Genomic DNA, 24,295 nt, shown 5'->3' on the forward strand with positions numbered 1-24,295 from the left:
CGATGGTGTAATGGTTAGCTTTACTGCCTCACAGCACTGAGCTCATGGGTTTGATTCCCACCATGGCCCAGTGTGGAGTTTGTATATTCTCCCTGTAACTGCATGGGTTTCCTCTCGGTGCTCCGTTTTCATCCCACAATCCAAAAATATGCTTGTAGGTTAATTGGTTCCCAGCAAAAGTAACCCTAGTGTGAATGTGTGTGCGTGTACATGTGATGGGGAATATAGATTGCAAGCTCCTCTGTGGCAGGGACTGATGTGGATGGCCAAATATTCTCTGTAAAGCGCTGCGGAATTTGTGTGCGCTATATAAATAACTGATGATGATAATAATAATGAGAGAGAATTTATTTGTTGCCTTCAAAGTTAGTGATTGTTTGGTGTCCAACCCCTGTCGCTTGGCTTTCGAGACAAAAGCGTAGTGAAAAGCTTCAGGCTGATACTGGTCGGTAGATAACTAGCATACGATATAAATGATATATGTTCTAATGTTCCGTTTTTGCTTTGTCTGTCTAGGTCCACCTATGCTTCGTGAAGCCCTTTCTATGTCATGTATAACAAATGGAGGTTCTGGAACAAGGAAACCAACCCACACTGGATCTATCGCTAGAAAAGATACACTGGCATCAGCTGCCAAAAGGTAGTTACTAACCATATGAAAGCATGAACTAATTCTAATTGGCTACATTTACTTTTAATTATAACTTGATGTGTTAGCCATACGTGACACAGATTACTCTTGAGGAGTCGTGCTAAACTAATAAATAATTAGATATAATCTTTGTGTGATTTTTATTTTCCTTTCTTTGTTTTTAAATCTTATTTGGCCTTCAGGTTTTTAAAAAAAATGTAATAAGCTTTGCAGAGTTCATGAGTAAAGTCTCAGCATCAAAGTATTATAATGAGGAGATGTGAGTAAATTCATATTTTATTAGCTTTATTTTGTGACGTTCCTTTTAAGCACTGTTTTGATGCCTCCAAGTAGAAGTCAGTGCGATGATTAATATTTGTTATTTTGCTTTTCATCTTTTTTTTTTTTTTTTTTTTTCTTTCTGTAGGTTCATGGAGAAAAAATAGTTCTTTAAAAATACCATTATTCCTAGCAATATAATTTCAGTTCAGTTACATTTACTGAGCAATATTGTAACCGGTTTGAAGAAATTACATTCATTTTTATTTGTATTTAAACAACTTTTTCTTTATTCAAGCCCAAACAGATTTCTAGAAGAGCCTGTGTTTTTAGTACTAGTCTGTCTGTCTACTGCGCCCCATACCCGCCCCCCCAGCCCCCACCCGCCCTTTTTCTGTGGATGTGTCATAATTTCACTTGCATTTCTTAAGTTCTGTTATCTACTATTGGTATTGTTAATTGGCATTTCTATAATGGGTGCAATGTGTTCGGTACACAGGAGGGGCCCACACTGCCCCATTTTAATACGTACCGTTCCGGAGTCCAGTGTCGAGCGCTGCATATGCAGAGGAAATCGCTGCCAAAATGGGCGCCGCATATGCACGGTAGCCAAATTGATCTCCGGATCATGGCGGACGCCATGTTTCTGGAGTCTATACAGTGCCGTGCAGAGGAGGGAGCCCACCTGGAGGTGCACACAGGCCCCCTCCTCTGTTGAAATGCCCCTGGTATTGTTTGAGAGATGTCACGGAGTTAAAGCTCCCAGTAGACTTTATTGGGGTCGATTCTATTCGGCAACTAATGAATAGCGCTGGGAATTAGCTCCCGACGCTATTCAATTCAGCAACTAGTTACGTCGGCGATGGCCCGTTCTCGCCGACAAAACAGGTAGTTTTGTCGGGAGAACGGGCATTCTCCGACTTAACTCCCCGGCGCGAGGCTGATTCCCGACAGAATCAGCCTCGCGCCGGCCGCGAGGAGGCTCTTTTGTCGGGTTTCTCTTCTCATCCCCCGGGGATGAGAGAAGAATTCCCGACAATTGCAGGTAATTAGTTGCTGAATTGAATAGCGTCGGGAGCTAATTCCCGGCGCTATTCATTAGTTGCCGAATAGAATCGACCCCATTGAGACCCCCCCTGTTTTCTGTATATGTGCGTAAGTGTTGCAGGATTAATTACCAGTGGCATCTGTGTTGTGTGTGCTTTGGTCATAGTGGGCCCCATACTCCTCCCTATGCTTGTTGCAGTTTATCTTTGGAAGGATGGTACTGGCTCAGGAGACTGTTTTCTTCTGTGCATGCGCCATCTTTCCGAAGAACTCATTGGGAAGGTGGCGGTGCCAACAACGGGTATGGGAAGAGGCTACACAGTGTTAGCACACCACTGTGAATCACTTAATTGAAGTGAGATGCCTCCTAGCCAATTCTTGGAATGTTTATTTACTTTCTTAATACTTTTAAATATAAAGGTCTGTGTAAAGATAGAGGCGCTTTCTCTGGCGTATTGTTAAACTGTTTAAGAAGTAAATTGCTTTCGTCTCTCAGGAGATGGCAGTGCATGTCCAGACTTTAAACAAAGCGGTGAGTGTAATCTTACTGCTGCTATCCTCTCTGGTCACTCAGCTGCCCTGTTTTGTATTAGTACATTGAGGCAATAACTGGTTTTCATTATGGCCGTACGAAACACTGTCATCACTGCATATTAGTAAATAGACCTATTAAAATGACGTAACAACGTACAGTATGCTTTTGTTATAGAAGGTATAAACAAGAGGATCAAAATGTACTTAGTGGCAGATAAATCCCTGCGGTATCGCAATTCAACAATTTACACAGGCCAAAACTGCATAGAAAGCACACTTAAAAATAGAACCCAATTGAATATTCATTGATGTATTAGATAGAAGTGAAACGCCTGATTTGTCAGGAGGTAGTTTTGAAAACCACTGTAAACAAACCAGCCCAAACTGTAGACCTGCCTGTGACAAGTGAGTTTGGGTGAAGCTCTGCACAGCTTACTATAATCTCTGCAGGCTTCGGTCTGTTTAAACAAAAATATTTAAAAAATAAAAAAAACCTTGCATCCCTCCTAAAATTAATTACCAGCCCCGAACCTTTGAGACTGGTCCGATATTGGAAAATGGCAGGCAAAAAATGGCTATTTACCAATAACCAGCACTGGGCTGAACAAGCTGGGGGGATAATGCTATAGCAGAGAGGCGCGAACAGTGTGGTGTCCCCCTGCCATACCAGGCCTGGAATCACTCAGTTGGGACCCCCTAAAAAATTGAATCCCCCCTTGAGAGGGGCAACCAACCCAGAGCTCTGCAACGTTCCCCCTGTGCTTTGGATATGTGGTTAATGGTGATTAAATATTTAATACGGTTATTCTTTACAGATGAACTATAAGTCCCAGAAAGTCTGCCTAGGCAGGATGACACTTGTAAAATGTGAACATTAAGGGCATGCTGGCATTATAATCCACCTGTAATAAAAAGTGAAAAAGTGTGTGTGTGTAATAGAGTATTGTAACTTTTTTTATTAATATAAAACTGCCCCATACAGCCCTTGTTTTTCCATTTTCTTACTTAAAATACAAACAACCTATGAAACTAGCCCTCTTTGGTCCATTTAGCATCCTGGGATCCTTGCAGAAATAAAAAAAAAAAATGAAAGTGACTCCTTACAAATTAATGGGGAAGCACTGATTGGCTGAGAGCTTGTCTGTTATTTTGCTTCAGAAAAACTGCTGTGGAATATAACCAGGGTTGCACGATTTCAATTAAATGATTAAATCAACGATTTAAATCAAATTATTAAATCAACGGTTTAACTCAAATTATTTAATCATCAGGATTTAAATCAAAGCGTTAAACTACAACTTTTGCTTAGAAAGAGATAGACGTATAGGTTGGGGCAGTCCTTTTTTTTTTTTTTTTAGCTCAGTTGGGGAGGACAATGGATGGTGTATAGGAGAGTCTACCAAGTATATACTACCAAGTGACGTATGCTGGGATACATTTGCAGAATGTTTGGAGTCCTTGCTGAAAAACTGGCCCATTCTTCTGTGATGAAAACAAAGATGATATCCCACAAGACCTAATTAACAAAGTTAATAACTTTGGTATTAAGCGGTGTGCTGAAGATTATTTGGCTCAACTGAAACCTGTAGCTGTAGCTCTGGATCGTGCACAAAGACTCAACTGCACAATCAGTGAGGTTGTTTAAGTGTGGAAGAAGCTGTTGGATCTTGAAGAGATTGGACACCACAGCAATGTAGTAAAGATGGCAAAGGCAAGAGCTAAAATTGATGATAATTTTTTACCAGTGATTTATATAGCTCACACGTATACCGCAGTGCTGTACAGAGAATATTTGGCCATTCACATCAGTCCCTGCCCTAGTGGAACTTACAATCTATAATCCCTACCACATGTACACACAGACACATTCACGCTAGGGTTAATTTTGCTGGGAGCCAATTAACCTACCTGTATATTTTTGGATTGTGGGAGGAAACAGGAGTACCCGGAGGAAACCCACACAAGTACGGGGAGAATATACAAACTCCACACAGTTAGGGCCATGGTGGGAATCGAACCCATGACCTCAGTGCTGTGAGGCAGTAATGCTAACCATTACACCATCTGTGCTGCCCACTGGCTAATCTACTTGATCTAGGTACAGTGGTAAAGAGCTTAGTCCTGCTGAAATTGAGACTGCTATAGAGTTTGTTCATGTCAATAATTGTCAAATTATGCCGGTCATCATCAACTTTCGTGCATCCATGAAACGATTTGCACCGTAAATGTTTGAAGTGGACACTTTACACCAAGTATCTCCTCTAGCCTGGTGGATGTCCTACGCAGCTCAACTTCAGTTAGACACCTTTGTAGTAAATCTTCAGAAGCAGATGTTCACCGCAGTTTCATCAAGTGCAGGAATTGAAAGGATTTTTTCAATGTATGGTTTTGTACAATCCAAAACGCGCTACAGATTGAGAAATTAAAAAGCAGCTAAGCTGGTTGCATGCTACAAGGCTTTTTCTGTTGAGGACAAACGTGAGGATGTGGACAAAGACATGTACATGTGCGACTCACTCAAACAACTGAGTGAAATTCATAGCCTAATTGTACTACTTGATGCAACTATTTAGTGTGTTTTTATTCTATTACTGTGTTCTTTTTGTTACTGATCTCACTTCAAAAATTGTTCATGTATTACTAAAACAAAGTGTAAACATCTAAAATTAAACACTTTACGTAAAAAAAAGTTGATAAAAAAATCTATTTAAATCCCCAAAAAACTGATTTAAAAAAAAAAAACTGAAATCAAATCCTTTTTTTTTTTTTTTATAAAAAAAATAAATCTGATTTTTATGCATCTTTGAATATAACACACCATGGTGGATTGTCCATTAGAAACCACCCGGTATCGACGGGGGTTTTAGTCTAGAATTTAAACCCTCCCTTTAGTCAAAGCTGGCAATTTCACATTGTCTGCGAGTTCTAAATGACTCCAAACCCACCAGTTAGTAAATTTTGCCCGATGCGTTTAGTTATTTTGGTTGTATTGTATAATAAGTATGAGATGATGAATTATTTAACAAAAAAAGCAAGCTTGTTCAATCATTCAAGTCTGGCTGCCCTTTCATTTTGATTGTAAAATTAACATCCTGTGATAAATCTTCAGACTTTGGTTAAAACGTTCATAAATCTAACCTATTACCAATACTCCTGTTATTGCTCTGTAAATAATTTAGTTGAGCTTATCCCCATCTATCCTCAAAACTGCTTCTGATAAAAATCCTCATGTAATAGACTTATTTTATGTTTTGCTTACGGGCTTTTTTTTTTTATTCTTGTATTAAAATTATTTTGTTTACATTCTTTCCATTTATTTTTGCAGTAGCACAGAGAAAAAGAAAGAGAAACCCCAAGGCGTCAAAGAGGAATCAAATGCAAATTACCAAAATCCTTTAAATCAAGCATCTCCTTCTCCCCAACCTTCCCCACAGCCTATCCAAACACACAGGCAAAATCAGGAAAGCAGAAACCCTGCGCCAGGCAAAAGGTTTATTTTATGTTGTTGAGGGTACTAACAGCAAGAGTTGTAATGATGTTCCGGAAAGAAATTAATGTTCCATTGCATATTTAAAAATAGATATATGTATTTATCGAATGCCTCCCTCTTCTCCTCTTCGAGCACTGGATATGTATGTATATATATATATATATATATATATATATATATATATATATATAATGGATAATGAGGGCGGCACTCACGCAGGCTGTTGCAGGTGTAGAAAAATCAGTTTTATTGATCCGACATGTTTCGGGGACTAGCCCCGTCCTCAATAAAACTGATTTTTCTACACCTGCAACAGCCTGCGTGAGTGCCGCCCTCATTATCCATCGTATTCACTGAGGTATTTATCTCTCGGAGGGCACCGCAGCACCCCAAACAGATTGCAAGAGGAGTGCCGGGATTCTTTGTATGTATATATATATATATATATATATATATATATATATATATATATATATATAGATATATATATATAGATATATATATATATATAGATAGATATATATATATATATAGATATATACACACAGTATATTCAATGCAATTACATTCTGTAGCATGGATGCTAGGGTGCAAAGCTTCAGATCATAGTGATCTGTACATACTCAGTCTGTGTTCATTTATTTATTTTTTGTTGGATTTTAAGAATACACTCTCAAAGTGTTTTTAAAACTCTCTTGAAGTTCATGACAACATTTTTGAGGCAACTATTGTTTAATGTGAATAATAAGGCCCATTAACAAGGCTCTCTGTTAATGCAATATACTTTAAATATTAATAATCTTTTTCAAGTGCTCTTAAAACCATGTGCTCTTTACAGAGGAATGCGATGTTGGAGCTTGTTAGAGAAACGATCTTATGAAACCCTAAACGTTTCAGCAACACACACAAGCCATAATAAAATGCATGCTTCATCACATAGTGGTTGAAAAGGAATCTGGAACTTTAAATTGTTTTACGGTTTATAAGTTGAGCTATTAACAGATTTGCATTGTAAAGCAAAGAGCCTGTCGAAGTGTGAGAAATGTTTACAGCAATCCTGTAGGCAATGAAGAGGAAAGATCTGTATTAATCATTTTGTTCAGCTGTAGTAGAGGGTTCAGTAGTATGAAGCGACTGTTACAGTAATTATAAAATAGCATTGTATTATCTACTATAAAGTAATTGTACAGATTAGTTAGAACTATAAAATTTATGACTGTGACTTCCAACCAAACATTAAGTTTTAACGCCCAATCAGCAAACCAAACAAGTATAAGCCTGCAAAAATATTGAATTAAACGAGTTGTAAGCTTTATAGGCCTTTTTTTCTTTCTTTTTTTTTTAACATCATTACAACTCTTGTCAGACATGATGATGTCTTATGTATCCTCACTCGGTTGCTGTTTCTAAGCCTTGCTTGTGTGTCTGCGTTTATCCTGCTTGTGTGATTTCACAAACTTGTAATACTAATCTGCTTCTACTAAATTCTCACCTAAACCGCTTTCCACAGACCGTTCTTGCCGTTTCCTCTTTCAGCTGCAAAAACTTTAGTCATATGATTTGGTGTAAAATAAAATCTTGAGAAAAACCTGTTGATAGTCCTAAAGAGTCACTAGATGTTCTCAGGAGCATTCCACCTGTATGTGATTGGCCAAGGACTTCAGTGACGTCATGACAGGGCCGAAATATTCCGGTTTTCAGAATACTTTGGTTAACAAGTATCCGGATAACGGTTACCCGACCTGTACCACTTTTACACACAAATACTCGTAAATCCCGGCTTTTATCCGGCATTTGATTTGCGGGTCGTTTTGTCGTTCCCAGCCTTAACTCACTATCACACTGGAAAGTAAATTACCGGGTCAAGCAGTTCTACCTGGTAATTTGCTGATCAACCTGGGTATTTCTCCTGTGTGAACGGGTCAACCTGGGTTGCAATTGCCAAAGTCACAGAATTTCGACCTGGGTTGACTCTTTCACACAGAAAAAAGACCCTTGTTCATCTGCAAATTACCGGGTAAAAGTGCTTTAACCAGTAATTTGGTTTCCTGTGTGAAAGGGGTATAACTGTGCATCTTTACTTTCTCGCTTAATAACACTTGAATTTTGGTGCTCGGTAAGTTTACTCAAATGCCCCTGGTCTCAGCAGTGCAAAATGCTGGAATCCTCTTGTTTCTATTTTCTTTTATTTATTCAGATCATTTCCAGGCAGAATTAATTAATTAAATGTATTTGTATTTTTTTAACTGTTGCCCAAGATTAGGGTTATGGGTATAAATTCTAATTTCACTTTTTCACAACTTGATGATATAGCAGGATACCTTTCGGTGGTCTTTTTTTAAAGTTTGTGTGGGTCATACAGGAATCTTTCTCTGCCATGACACTGCTACCCAGAGTCCTCTCTGTTTGAGCGCATCATGTCTAGCCAATGTTATCCTGTTGCTTGGGTTGTGTGAATGTACTATGCTTTATCTCTACTCATTGCTGATTTAACACATAGTAAATGTGGTGGAATGTCCAGTTGCAGCTTTATTTTAATTTAGCTGCTTTTCCCATTTTCTTACCAAAAATGGACGAAAATATATTAATATTTGTGGGGTTTTGGTGGCACTAACTTGTGAGGCAAAAGCGATGCTGCACTGGATAATGCCTACCATTTTCCTTTCCTTACTGTCCTGCCATTTGTGCATTTTTAATCCTGCTTTCCCTCAGTGTGTCACGGTCTGTTAACCATGGTATAAAGGAGAGATACATTAAACATCCTGCCGCCCCATCTCTGCACTACTAATATGCTACTGTCCTGCCTGGACATTTATTCTTTTGATAAGCGACTGGAATCCTAACACTTTTTTTTTCTTTTGCCTGCTTAACATTTCTGACCCTGCCACCTTGCTATGACCACCTTTTACATATTTATTTCCAATATAGTTTTTTTTTCCCCTCCCCCCTCCAGTGTTAAACGAAGCTCTACTATAGAAAAACCACACAATACGTGGGAGACCTCTGATGACAGTCGAAACAGACTCATGAGGGCAGCTTCAACGTCAAAATTAACATCAAGGGTTAACAAAGCGGCAGACAAGTAAGAATTTAATATTTCTAATTTAGCTGGGATCTAAACAAGCAGTGATTTTAAATGAGACTATCAAACGAGACTTAATCATGCTGTATGTCCAAATATTTTCTTTTTGCTTGTTTCCATTTTTGTCTTTTTGGCGTTCCTCAGAAATTTAGTCTCCTATAATTTATGATTTGTCTGTTATGGTGTTTCTGTACAACAATTTGTCTTTAATGACTACAACGTCTAATTTTTGTTTGGCGTACAAGCTCGTATACACACACACAGTCATTTAGAAGGTTAAGTATTTTTTTTATGCTACTATGACACATTTGTAGACGTGACAGTGCACCCCTTTTTTCATTTTGTACGTCTGTTAACTTGATGACTGTGCGCTTTTCTGAAAGTCATTCCTGCATGTGTAACATACAAGACAGACTGCTAAAAACATTGATCTTTTTTGGTCCCGTTGGAACGCTCCATGGTTTGACTGGATACATGATTTTGGACGTTACAATGGATGGGACAAGATTTTGTAAACGGATCATGGGACAACACAGCAATCTAGAATACTGGAAGTCGTTGTTTTGTGTTATTGTTACTATAATTAACCCACATCGCTTTCCATTATTGTGTGTGTTGAACTAGCACAAAAGCAATCGTAAAGGTGTTCTGTCACAATCCACTTACTCCATTCAGGCTGCATCCAGTGGTTTATAAAATGTTAATGTCAAGTAATGTGTAATTATTTTTGTTTTCAGGCATAAAGATATTGTCATCAGCCCAGGTAAAAAAAAACAACCAAAAAAACAACAACTAATGTCAGACTATGCAGTATTTCTATTTCATTGTGGTTACTTTTATATTGCTATTCTTTTCATGTAACTAAAACTGAGATGTCATGTACGTTTTATTTATATATTTTTGCCCATAAGACATTTTTCTTTTTTTTCTTTTAATGCACAAATGTTACTCATGATGTTGTTAATGTTCATTTGTTAATCAAAATGTAGCCACATGATTACATGCTAAGCAGATTGATACATTGTGATATAAAAGTAGTTTTAAGTTGTTTTACTTCTGTCTCAAAACCAGCAAAAATGTCCACACGAGAGAAAAACAGCCTAGGTAAGATTACATTTACATACCGCAGCTTGGCTTTCTCTCCTTATACTGTCCTTGATCTTGCATTTGGCTCGTTCTGCGTTTCAAACAAATCAAAATCTCTGTCACGGCGACTTCAAAAATCTGCAACTTTTTTTTTCTTAAGTCCGTCCCTTTGTTCCCTTATGTTATTGACCAGAACACTTAACATTCCAGTGCACCTGGATTTCACCTAATACCTAAAACACAGTTGAATCCTGAAAGGGCTTTGTATCGTTCACAAATGTATATTTAAAGGATCAGTCCACTTTTTGGTTGTATGCAAGAAAACGAAAGTGTGTTTTTGCAAAGCAAACTCTAAATACAATTTTTTAATTGTTGGCTTTTCTCTAGCTGGGTGTCTCTAGCTGTTATTTTTCCTGCTGCGTTTTTCGGTACTGTTGCATTTCTGACCGTATCCAGTCATCTTTTGGGTTTCACCAGACTAGCAATATAATAAAGTCCTCTTTAATATCTTTAAAATAAAAAACCTTTTAAGATGTGACCTATATGTTCTTGCCAGCGGTAGATTGTCATCACATTTGCTTCTCAGAATGCAGTGTGTATATGGAAGGATATGCCCATTAGCGGTAACATGAGAGCGCTTAAGCACTCACATTAGAGACTGTGCATCATTTGTCAATTAGGTATATAGATAATGTCTACAATATAGGGTGGTTTCCAATTAACCACGAAACAGGAACAAACAAATTGAGTTTTTCGCCCCCCCAAAAAAAACCTGATAAACCGTGGCTCATGCCGGCTTATTAGGGTAATAGGATAGCCCTCGGCGAAGCAATGACCCTCGATCAATGACCGCAGGTAATTGGATATCGCCCTTAGTAGTATATTGCAGCAGTTAGTGTAACAAACATTAATTTCAAAAGATTCAATTGGGTACAATGTGCTGTCATAAATCACGATGTACGGCTGTGCACCTATTTGCTCATGATAGTAGCCACTGCAATGCTGATTTTCCTGTGCTTCTCTGTGTGAGGCAAAATTGGTTATGTATGGAGTCCTGTGATGTACAATACATTATAGCTAATTAAATGAACGCCCAAGTATCTTCCTACATATGGCTCCTGTTTCCCAGGGCTGTACCAGTTCTCACCACTAGAGAAGATTTATTGGAGATGATTCAGATGATGTTTTTTGGAGAGCCCATTGCTATATACATGCTCAAATAGACTGCATATAGCTGCAAATAGCGGCTAGTCCCATCTATAGTGTTGGTTAGAGTGCCCAAACCATCTCGCACCTTAGGAGGCTGCAAGAAGAAATGACACCCCCACGGCTCACAGGCGTCTAAACGGAGCAGTAATTGAACTGCTCCATTTTGCACCCCCCTAGTGCTAGCCGCAGGTGAAAACTATTGAATCGCCTCCATTATGCATACTAATAGCCATGTATGCAATAAGCAGAGCGGGAAGCCGTCACCATACCGCTAGTCAGGATCCCGGATGTGGCAATGCCGACGCCGGAATCCTGACTTATAGTGAAATACTGACGCAGGGATCCCAGTGCCACAGGATTTCCTCCCAATATAGGTGTCCACGACACCCATAGAGGGAGAATAAATCCTCTGGCGAGCGCACAGTGAGCATGCAAGGGGCTTGCTAGTGCTCACCCAGCTGCTGGCATACTCCCAGCAGAGCACAATAACCTTGAACTGGTGACGGGGTGGATGATGGTGGGACATACCCAACATCACCCGGGACCAATGCTGCAAATACATTTTCTGGCATATTTTCAAAACGGTTGGCATATAAATTTGTGAATGTTAATTGGAAAGCCGTTGTCATACTTTGTTAGTGATTTTTACGGTTTTATTTAATTGCTGGAATAGCCCATGCACATTTAATGTGTACCTTCAGAAAGGGCTGATCCACCTTCAGCTTTTAATATCCGTTTTACAATTCGTGAGGTCACTATATGGTCACTATAAATCTAATTACAGCCACACAAGGCGTTTCTGTTCCTTAGCGTGTGCTGTATTAGGGATCTGTGATCTACTGTATAGGTCATTGTGCAGCTTACAGGCAATATAAACATGGCCTGGGTGACCTAATAGCACTGCTTGTACAGTGGATGATAATGCATACTTTTAAAGAGCCCTTCAGTTTTAAGGGCTTTGATATCATTTTTTTTTTTTTTTTTTTTTAAATAGCTGGGGAAAATTGCATGTAAGTATCTTTTAGATCCATATATAGGATTTAATTGCAAAGACTATTTTGCATGTTACTTATGTGCGATTTACTGGGTTTCTACAGTAAATCTGGAATACAATTGCATTTTGTAGTACACGTAATATCTCCTTTTCTAAGATCTTTATGCTTTATCTTCCTGCTGGCTCCCTTTGACAGAAAATAAACAAATGTTGTACAGTGTGCAATAATATGCTCTTCAAATTGAATTCAAATCTGCTTTACTATCTCCCTGCAAACTGCTTTAGCATGAAATCTGTTTATATCTTTGTATAATCTGTGCATGACATTTGTATGCATGTTAAATCGTTTCCATTGTGAAATTTCACACAGGTATAATGGACTCCAGCTAGCCAGCATTCATATCAACTTTTTTCAAATTTACTCTTCCGTTGCCACACACAGGTCAGGTCTCTGCTTGAAGAGGACACGTAAAGGCTGTTTTGCATGGTATACTATGTATGGCATACAAAGAGCTCTGGGGCAGATGTATCAAAGCTTGCAGATAGTGGAGAGAGAGAGTGCCAGCCAATCGGCTCCTAATGGGCACTTTACAGACTGATTGAAAAATGAGAGGAGCTAATTGGTTGGTACTGTATCTCTACTTTCTCTCTCTCCAAATCTTGATACATGTGCCCCTCTGTCCCTTACTACTTCCTGTACTCCAGTAAAAGGCATGCGGTATCTTTGCATATTATAGCGAAATGGCCAATTTAGATGGAGGAGATGGATTCATGCTAGCCTAGGCTGCCCAGGAAAAGAAGACCATTGGGCATTCCCCTATAGTGCGCTGAGATATTGCAGGCTCTCTCCTGGAGTAGTTGCAGCAGTGGTGGGGTTTGAGTCTCTTTAATGTTGTGGACCAGCCTTTATCTGGAAATCAACAGGTCCCACAAATGACTTGGTAGCTCAGCAGTTATAAAATGGAAACGTAGCACCTGGCTTGTGTGGTAGCACCGTCAAAAACCATTGTTTTTTTTTTAAATATTTTTGTTTGATATACAGTATATTTATATAATGTGTGTACTGTTTTATTGAAGGATGTGTTTGTATAATCTGTTTTAATCATAAGGTTTCTTATTAATGCTGTAGCACCTTACTGAATGTTTTTTACTCCCATGTTTGTGACTGTTTCTCTAACGTCCTAGTGGATGCTGGGGACTCCGTCAGGACCATGGGGAATAGCGGGCTCCGCAGGAGACAGGGCACATCTAAAAAGCTTTTTAGGTCACATGGTGTGTACTGGCTCCTCCCCCCATGACCCTCCTCCAAGCCTCAGTTAGGTTTTTGTGCCCGTCCGAGAAGGGTGCAAACTGGATGGCTCTCTTAAGGAGCTGTTTAGTAAAGTTTTTTTTTAGGTTTCTAATCAGTGATTCCTGCTGGCGACAGGATCACTGCAACGAGGGACTTAGGGGAGAGATCTCCAACTCACCTGCGTGCAGGATGGATTGGGATCTTAGGCTACTGGACACTGAGCTCCAGAGGGAGTCGGAACACAGGTCAGCCTGGGGTTCGTCCCGGAGCCGCGCCGCCGATCCCCCTTACAGACGCTGAAGAAAGACGGCGGAACGGAGGTCCGGAAACAGGCGGCAGAAGACTTCACAGTCTTCAGAGAGGTAGCGCACAGCACTGCAGCTGTGCGCCATTGTTGCTACACGGCTCACTGACACGGTCACGGAGGGTGCAGGGCGCTGCTGGGGGCGCCCTGGGCAGCAATATAAATACCTATTTGGCAAATAAATACATCACATATAGCCATTAAGGCTATATGTATGTATTTAACCCAGGCCAGTTTTCCTAATAACCGGGAGAAAAGCCCGCCGTGAAAGGGGCGGAGCTTATTCTCCTCAACACTCAGCGCCATTTTCCTGACCAGCTCCGCTGGTGAGGAAGGCTCCCACTCTCCCCTGCACTACAGAAACAGGGTTAAAGAGAAGGGGGGCATAAATTGGCGATATAATTATATATTAAGAGCCCATATATAGAAACAACACCTTCTAGGGTTGTTATATACATTATGGCGCTTTTGGTGTGTGCTGGCAAACTCTCCCTCTGTCTCCCCAAAGGGCTAGTGGGTCCTGTCCTCTATCAGAGCATTCCCTGTATGTGTGTGCTGTAGGTCGGTACGTGTGTGTCGACATGTATGAGGAAAATGTTGGTGAGGAGACGGAGAAAATTGCCTGTAATGGTGATGTCACTCTCTAGGGAGTCGACACCAGAAGATGGCTTGCTTATGGAATTACGTGATAATGTCAACACGCTGCAAGCCGGTTGACGACATGAGACAGCCGGCGGACAAATTAGTATCGGTCCAGGCGTCTCAGACACCGTCAGGGGCTTGTAAAAACGCCCATTTACCTCAGTCGGTCGACAGACACTGACACGGACACTGACCCCAGTGTCGACGGTGAAGAAACAAACGTATTTTTCCTTTAGGGCCACAAGTTACATGTTAAGGGCAATGAAAGAGGTGTTACGTATTTCTGATACCACAAGTACCACAAATAAGGGTATTTTGTAGGGTGGGAATAAACTACTTGTAGTTTTGCCTAAATCAGATAAATTAAATGAAGTGTGTGATGATACGTGGGGTTCCTCCGACAGAAAGTTATGGGCGGTATACCCTTTTTCCCGCCAGTAGTAAGGGCGAGTTGGAAAACACACCTTAGGGTGGACAAGGCGCTCACACGCTTATAAAAAACATGGCGTTACCGTTTCCAGATACGGCCGCCCTCAAGGAGCCAGCTGATAGGAAGCTGGAAAATATCATAACAGTATATACACACATACTGGTGTTATACTACGACCAGCAATCGCCTCAGCCTGGATGTGCAGCGCTGAGGGGGCTTGGTCGGATTTCCTGACTGAAAATTTTGATACCCTTGACAGGGACAGGATTTTATTGTCTATAGAGCATTTTAAGGATGCATTTCTATATATGTGTGATGCGCAGAGGCATATTTGCATTCTGGCATCAAGAGTAAATGTGATGTACATATCTGCCAGACGAAGACACGACAGTGGTCAGGTGAGGCAGATTCCTGACGGCATATGGAAGTATTGCCGTATAAAGGGGCGGTCCATTGGACCTGGTGGCCATGGCAACAGCTGAAAAATCCACCTTTTGTTACCCCGAGTCACATATTGGCAGAAAAGGACACAGTCTTTTCAGTCTCAGTCCTTTCGTCCCCATACGGGCAGGCGGGCGAAGGCCAGTCATATCTGCCCAGGGGGAGAGGAAAGGGAAGAAGACTGCAGCAAGCAGCTCATTCCCAGGAACAGAAGCTCCTCACGGCTTCTGCCAAGTCCGCAGCATAACGCTGGGGCCGTACAAGCGGACTCAGGTGCGGTAGGGGGTCATCTCAAGAGTTTCAGCAACACTCGCAAGGGAACTCCGGGATCCTACATGTAATATCCCAGGTGTACATTGGAAATTCGAGACGTCTCCCCCTCACACAATTCACAGGCTGTATTCCCAGCAGGTGATAATCAAAGTACCCTTCTTACAACAAGGAAGGGGGTAGTATTCCACACTATATTGTGGTACTGAAGCCAACCGGCTCGGTGAGATCTGAAATATTTGAACACTTACATACAAGCGTTCAAATCAAGATGGAGTCACTCGAAGCAGTGATAGCGAACCAGGAAGAAGGGGACGATATGATGTCACTGGATATCAGGGACGTTTACCTACAGGTCCAAATTTGCCCTTCTCACCAAGGGTACTTCAGGTTCCTGGTACAGAACTGTCACTATCAGTTCAGACGCTGCCGTTTGGATTGTCCACGGCGCCCCGGGTCTTTACCAAGGTAATGGCCGGAATGAGGATTTTTCTTAAAAGAAACATGGACGCTTTCCTGATAAGGGCAAGGTCCAGAGAACAGTTGGAGGTCGGAGTAGCACTATCTTAAGTAGTTCTACGACAGCACGAGTGGATTCTAAATATTCCAAAATCGCAGCTTTTTCCGACGACACGTCTACTGTTCCTAGGGAAGATTCTGGACACAGTCCAGAAAAACGTGTTTCTCCCAGTGGAGAAAACCAGGGAGTTATCCGAGCTAATCGGGATCCTCCTAAAACCAGGAAAAGTGTCAGTGCATCATTGCACAAGAGTCCTGGTAAAAATGGTGGCTTATTACGAAGCAATTCCATTCGGCAGATTTCCCGCAAGAACTCTTCAGTGGGATCTGCTGGACAAATGGTCCGGATCGCATCCTCAGATGCATCAGCGGATAACCCTATATCCAAGGAAAAGGGTGTCTCTCCTGTGGTGATTACAGAGTGCTCATCTTCTAGAGGGCCGCAGATTCGGCATTCAGGATTGGATGCCGGTGACCACGGAGGCCAGCCTGAGAGGCTGGGGAACAGTCACACAGGGAAAAAATTTCCAGGGAAGTGTGATTAAGTCTGGAGAATTCTCTCCGCATAAATAAGCTTAGAGCAAATTTATAATGCTCTAAACTTAGCTAGACCTCTTGCTTCAAGGTCAGCCGGTATTGATCCAGTGGGATAACATCACGGCAGTCGCCCACGTAAACAGAAGGGCGGCACAAGAAGCAGGAGGGCAGTGAAAACTGCAAGGATTTTTCGCTAGGCGGAAAATCATGTGATAGCACTGTCAGCAGTGTTCTTTCCGGGAGTGGACGACTGGGAAGCAGACTTCCTTAGCAGGCATGACCTCCACCCGGGAGAGTGGAAACTTCATAGGGAAGTTTTTCAACATGATTGTGGACCGTTGGCAAAGACCAAAGGTGGACATGATGGCGTCCCGCCCGAACAAAAAACGGGACAGGTATTCCGCCAGGTCATGAGACCTTCAGGCGATAGCTGTGGATGTTCTGGTAACACCGTGGGTGTACCAGTCTGTGTATGTGTTCCCTCCTCTGTTTCTCATAACCAGGGTATTGAGAATTATAAGACATAGAGGAGTATGAACTATACTAGTGGCTCCGGATGGGCCAAGAGGGACTTGGTACCCGGAACTTCAAGAAATGCTCACAGAGGACTAAGGGCCTGGGGAGCTAAGAAGGGACTTGATTCAGCAAGTACCATGTCTATTCCAAGACTTACCGCGGCTGCGTTTGACGGCATGGCGGTTGAATGCCGGATCCTGAGGGGAAAAGGCATTCCATAAGAGGTCATACCTACCTTGGTCAAAGCCAGGAAGGAGGTGACCGCACAACGTCATCACCACATGTGGTGAAAATATGTTGCGTGGGTGAGGCCAGGAAGGCTCCACGACGAAAATTCAACTAGGTAGATTTCTACACTTCCTGAAAACAGGAGTGTTTTGGACCTCAAATTGGGGTTCATTAACATTTAAATTTCGGCCCTGTAGATTTTCTTCCAGAAAGAATTGACTTCAGTTCCTGAAGTCCAGATTGTAAAGGATGTATTGCATATACAGCTTTTTTGTGCCCCTAGGGGCACCGTGAGATCTCAACATAGTGTTGGGATTTCTTAAAATCATATTGGTTTGAACCGCTCAAATCTGTGGATTTGAAATATCTCACATGGAAAGTGACCATGCTATTGACAAATATCTCACATGGGAAGTGACCATGTTGTTAGCCCTGGCCTCGGCCAGGCGATTGTCAGAATGGGCGGCTTTGTCTTACAAAAGCCCATATTAAAATTTTCCATTTGAACAGGACAGAACTGGGACTCGTCTCCAGTTTCTTCATAAAGGGGTGTCAGCGTTTTCACCTGAAACAACCTCTTGTGGTGCCTGCGGCTACTAGGGACTTGGAGGACTCCAAGTTACTAGACGTGGTCAGGGCCCTAAAAATATATATATATATATATATATATATATAGTTAGGACGGCTGGAGTCAGAAAGTCTGACTTGCTGTTTATACTGTATACACCCAACAAGCTGGGTGCTCATGCTTCTAAGCAGTCTATTGCACGCTGGATTTGTAGTACAATTCAGCTTGCACATTCTGTGGCAGGCCTGCCACAGACGAAATATGTAGATGCCCATTCCACAAGGAAGGTGGGCTCATCCTGGGCGGCTGCCCGAGGAGTCTCGGCATTACAACTTTGCCGAGCAGTTACGTGGTCAGGGGAGAACACGTTTGTAAAATTTTACAAATTTTGATACTCTGGCTAAGGAGGACCTGGAGTTCTCTCATTCGGTGCTGCAGAGTCATCCGCACTCTCCCGCCCGTTTGGGAGCTTTGGTATAATCCCCATGGTCCTGACGGAGTCCCCAGCATCCACTAGGACGTTAGAGAAAATAAGAATTTACTTACCGATAATTCTATTTCTCGTAGTCCGTAGTGGATGCTGGGCGCCCATCCCAAGTGCGGATTGTCTGCAATGCTTGTACATAGTTATTGTTACAAAAATCGGGTTATTACTATTGTTGTGAGCCATCTTTTCGGAGGCTACTTCGTTTTGTTATCATACTGTTAACTGGGTTCAGATCACAAGTTGTACGGTGTGATTGGTGTGGCTGGTATGAGTCTTACCCGGGATTCAAGATCCTTCCTTATTGTGTACGCTCGTCCGGGCACAGTACCTAACTGAGGCTTGGAGGAGGGTCATGGGGGGAGGAGCCAGTACACACCATGTGACCTAAAAAGCTTTTTAGATGTGCCCTGTCTCCTGCGGAGCCCGCTATTCCCCATGGTCCTGACGGAGTCCCCAGCATCCACTACGGACTACGAGAAATAGAATTATCGGTAAGTAAATTCTTATTTTTTCTTTGTGTATTTAAAAAAGAAACCATAATAATCAAGAGAGATATACAGATTTATTTAAAGAAATTGCTTGTAGGTTTGTAATGAAGGGTAGATTTTTAAATAGAATTTATTACATATTATTGGCATATATTATATGCATTGCTCATTGTTAAAATCAATCTAGGTACAGTATGTCTACTTCTGGGCATTTCCTTACTAAAAGTATCTCCCCCTGATATATGTATATTTGGTCCAGCGATTTCACAGGAGCTTAACTGATACAAATTTCAACTTTTTGTCCTGTATCAGATTTCTAACAGGAGGTGTTTCTAAATATTTTGGGACATTGTAGCTCTCTGTAAATGAAACTTTACTTTATAATAGAGCTGTAGAGGAAAAGTCATGACTAGTGTAACTTGCCTTCATGCTTTATTTCTGAATAGTTTATTGTAGGCATTAATGTCCTCTTAGCAAGGATGTAGAATGCAGCCATCAGTTGTTGGAACAGACAGTCATACGTTTTGTTGTGTCTGCAATGTGTCAGTTTGTTAAATCACTTGGCTTCAACAGAACAAAGATTTAACAATTTTTCATTTTAACACAAATGACTTTCATGTTCCATAATAAAAAGCACAATTTCCCTTTATGTTTAAATATCATACATAAAATCTATTTTCATATGGTAGTTCCAGATGGTGTCATTTTTTATTGTAAACACACCTGTGAGTGGTTAGGTACAATATGCTACTTTTCCAGTCCGTACAATTTTTAAATCTGAAAAACTAAAGATTTGTGAATTTCTTAAAATCCTGTGTTCACTTCACAAATTGCTAGCTCATAAATAATAAGATTTTACTTAACGTTAAATCTATTTCTCGTAGTCCGTAGAGGATGCTGGGACTCCGTAAGGACCATGGGGAATAGACAGGCTCCGCAGGAGATAGGGCACTTTAAGAAAGCTTTGGATTCTGGGTGTGCACTGGCTCCTCCCTCTATGCCCCTCCTCCAGACCTCAGTTAGGGAAACTGTGCCCAGAGGAGATGGACAGTACGAGGAAGGATTTTTGTAAATCTAAGGGCGAGATTCATACCAGCCACACCAATCACACCGTATAACTTAAGATAAACTTACCCAGTTAACAGTATGAACAACAACATAGCCACGGTATCACCGAAAACTATAACATAACCCTTATGTAAGCAATAACAATATACAAGTCATGCAGAAGAAGTCAGCACTTGGGACGGGCGCCCAGCATCCTCTACGGACTACGAGAAATAGATTTACCGGTAAGTAAAATCTTATTTTCTCTAACGTCCTTGAGGATGCTTGGACTCCGTAAGGACCATGGGGATTATACTGATAATGCTGATTTTGATTACCTTATAACCTTCACTATATGGGTAAGAGACTCAGTACGCAATTGGTGTATGGGGTACCGCAAGGGTACGCGCTTAGCGTAGCATACGCTCGGCCGTGATCGAGATGCACATGCGGCACGCTCGCTCACAGCTTAATGCGTGGTGTCGAGCACGCTATAGGCGGGCGACTACCGTAATGCTACGCTACCAGCGTAGCGGACGCTCGAGACCACGAGGAGATCACGAACGGCGCAGACGCTCACAGGATGACAATCAGTAAACCTTGAATGTAACACACAGAAAGGATACTCTTATGCTGTAAACCTTGTACTGAAATACTGCAGCGATATAACGCTGCTTAACCTTGTTAATCCTAAAGCTGTTTGAGCGATCGAGACGCTCCTATTACCCTCTGCAATGTAATGAACACACGATACCGTGCTAAGGTTCCAACACCTTTACTAACAAGCTTTTAGTTATATCGAAAAGGGGTAAACAGTTTACAAGTCATACACTACAAGCTAACATATAATTCTAACAGAATATCTAGACAGGAATATACAATAGCGTCACAATCTTATACTATAACAGAGAGAGAGAGAATGGCCAATACAAACAGAGAACAAGTTGATTTACAGAGAATTACTTACACACACACTGGGAACGATCGCTGCGCTATTCCTGGTACCAGCTCCAAGTTAGTCAATATGAAAACAGTTTGTGGAGTGAGAGAGTGAGCTGTCCAGGCTGGCTGATCTTATATACACTGCATACAGTATACTACAAAGGGACCTATAATCTCATTGTTCACTGGACAGTATACTGCATACAGTATACTACAAAGGGACCTATAATCTCATTGTTCATCTCCTCGCATCATAACAAAAGGTCATAGGTTAGTTTGAACAGGTGGGCTGTGACTATTACAAACCGCTCAGGTGGGAGGGAATCGCCGGATTCCCGCCGCATGGATAATGAACTGCAATATAAGAAATGTCCAGAAACTACTAATGGCCATAACTATATGCAGGAGCGATTAATCTTTACCTAACCAACACCGGATTGTTGCTATTAAAATACTCTTCGGTTAGGTACCAAACACATCTGCTCAAACCCTGTCTGGCCCTTCGTACAACAAAAAGAGGAATTCCTTTGTCCAGGGACCAACTACACTAACCAAACTTACTGTTACTATTAAGGGGAACATTATCTATTAAACCTGCTATATGGATTTATTAAGTAGCGATTGTGTCGCTCGCTAGACGCACACAAACTCTACCGTAAATGCACATACCATGCTTTCAAGCGCACGCCCGTAGGGGCGCCGTCACGCAACTGCGAATATGTGCACGCACGCCAGAGAAAGTGCATGTGCAGCGGGCGAGCGCATGAGGTGAATATATGGCAACGTGCAGCATGATATTTTTCTGACTTTGACAATACCAATACCGGGAGAGTGCGGATGACTCTGCAGCACCGATTGAGCAAACAGGAGGTCCTCCTCAGCCAGGGTATCAAACTTATAGAACTTTGCAAAGGTGTTTGTCCCCGACCAAGAAGCTGCTCGGCACAACTGTAATGCCGAGACCCCTCGGGCAGCTGCCCAAGAAGAGCTCACTTTCCTAGTGGAGTGGGCCTTAACCGATTTCGGTAACTGCAATCCTGCCGTAGAATGCGCCTGCTGAATCGTGTTACAGATCCAGCGAGCAATAGTCTACTTTGAAGCAGGGGCGCCAACCTTGTTGGCCGCATACAGAACAAACAAAGCTTCAGTCTTCCTGATCCGAGCCGTTCTGGTCACATGAATCTTCAAAGCCCTGACTACATCCAGGGACTCAGAATCCTCCAAGTCCCTAGTAGCCACTGGCACGACAATAGGTTGGTTCACATGAAAAGATGAGACCACTTTTGGCAGAAAGTGAGGACAAGTCCTCAACTCTGCCCTATCCACGTGAAAAACCAAGTATGGGCTTTTATGCGATAAAGCCGCCAATTCTGAAACACGTCTCGCCGAAGCTAACGCCAAGAACATGACCACTTTCCACGTGAGGTATTTCAACTCCACAGTTTTAAGTGGTTCAAACCAAGGTGACTTGAGGAAACGTAACAGCACGTTAAGATCCCAAGGCGCCACCGGAGGCACAAAGGGAGGATGAATATGCAGCACCCCTTCACAAAAGTCTGTACCTCAGGAAGAGAGGCTAATTCTCTTTGAAAGAAAATGGATAAGGCCGAAATCTGGACCTTTATGGACCCAAATTTTAGGCCCAAGGTCACTCCTGTTTGAAGGAAGTGAAGTAGACGGCCCAAATGGAACTCCTCCGTAGGAGCAGCTCCGGCCTCACACCAAGAAACATATGTCCGCCATATACGGTGATAATGTTTCAACGTCACGTCTTTCCTAGCCTTGATCAGCGTAGGAATGACTTCCTCCGGAATTCCTTTTTCCGCTAGGATCCGGCGTTCAACCGCCATGCCGTCAAACGCAGCCGCGGTAAGTCTTGGAACAGACAGGGCCCCTGCTGCAGCAGGTCCTGCCTTAGAGGAAGAGGCCACGGATCTTCTGTGAGCAACTCTTGCAGTTCCGGATACCAAGTCCTCCGTGGCCAATCTGGAACAATGAGGATTGTTCTGACCCTGCTTATACTTACAATTCTCAACACCTTGGGTATGAGAGGAAGAGGAGGAAACACATAGACGGATCTGAAGACCCAAGGTGTCACCAGAGCATCTACCGCTACTGCCTGAGGGTCCCTTGACCTGGCGCAATACCGCTTTAGCTTTTTGTTGAGACGGGACGCCATCATGTCTATTTGAGGCAGGCCCCACCGATCCGCGATCTGTGCAAAGACTTCTTGATGAAGTCCCCACTCCCCCGGATGCAGGTCGTGCCTGCTGAGGAAGTCCGCCTCCCAGTTGTCCACCCCCGGGATGACCACCGCTGACAGCGCGCTTACATGGCCTTCCGCCCAGCGTAGAATCCTGGTCGCTTCTGCCATGGCCACTCTGCTCCTTGTTCCGCCTTGGCGGTTTATATGAGCCACTGCCGTGACATTGTCTGACTGAATCAGAACCGGTCTTCTCCGAAGTAAGTTCTCCGCTTGACGCAGGGCGTTGTATATGGCCCTCAACTCCAGGACGTTGATGTGGAGACAAGTCTCCAGGCTTGACCAGAGACCTTGGAAATTTCTTCCCAGTGCCACTGCTCCCCAGCCTCGGAGGCTTGCGTCCGTGGTTACCAGGACCCAGTCCTGAATGCCGAACCTGTGAGCCTCTAGAAGGTGAGCACTGTTCAGCCACCACAGGAGAGATACCCTGGTCCTGGGAGACAGGGTGATCCTTTGATGCATTTGTAAATGGGACCCGGACCACTTGTCCAAGAGGTCCCATTGAAAAGTCCTCGCATGGAATCTGCTGAAAGGGATGGCCTCGTATGAAGCCACCATCTTCCCCAGGACCCGCGTGCACTGATGCACTGAAACCTTCTTTGGTTTCAATAGGTTCCTGACCATGGTCATGAGTTCCTGAACCTTTTCGATCGGAAGAAAAACCTTTTTCTGGTCTGTGTGTAGGATCAGGCCCAGAAAGGTCAGACGCGTTGTAGTAACTAGCTGGGACTTCGGTATATTGAGAATCCAGCCGTGTAGCCTGCAACGTCTTCATGGACAGAGACACGCTGTCCAGCAACTTCTCCCGAGATCTCGCCTTTATTAGGAGATCGTCCAAGTATGGGATAATTGTGACCCCCTGCCTGCGCAGGAGCACCATCATTTCCGCCATTATCTTGGTGACAATCCCCGGGGCCGTGGAAAGCCCAAACGGCAACGTCTGAAATTAGTAGTGACAGTCCTGCACTGC

The 24,295-nt window shown here is 42.5% G+C and overlaps 1 protein-coding gene across 6 annotated transcripts in view; it reads left to right on the top strand.

Annotated features, from left to right (window-relative positions):
• The window catches only part of EML4 (EMAP like 4), a 351,793-nt gene that overhangs the window by 245,189 nt on the left and 82,309 nt on the right, over positions 1-24,295 (top strand). For 3 of the 6 annotated variants that reach the window (XM_063918316.1, XM_063918319.1, XM_063918318.1), the window contains exons 3-7: positions 517-640; positions 5,817-5,981; positions 8,935-9,063; positions 9,801-9,826; positions 10,135-10,167. In XM_063918316.1, the coding sequence (XP_063774386.1) occupies positions 517-640; positions 5,817-5,981; positions 8,935-9,063; positions 9,801-9,826; positions 10,135-10,167 (477 nt within the window). The remainder of the gene's footprint in view (positions 1-516; positions 641-5,816; positions 5,982-8,934; positions 9,064-9,800; positions 9,827-10,134; positions 10,168-24,295) is intronic. The other 3 variants (XM_063918317.1, XM_063918321.1, XM_063918322.1) reach the window with 3 other exon arrangements.

This window comes from Pseudophryne corroboree, chromosome 4, assembly GCF_028390025.1.
Source record: "Pseudophryne corroboree isolate aPseCor3 chromosome 4, aPseCor3.hap2, whole genome shotgun sequence".
NCBI classification, from domain to species: domain Eukaryota; kingdom Metazoa; phylum Chordata; class Amphibia; order Anura; family Myobatrachidae; genus Pseudophryne; species Pseudophryne corroboree.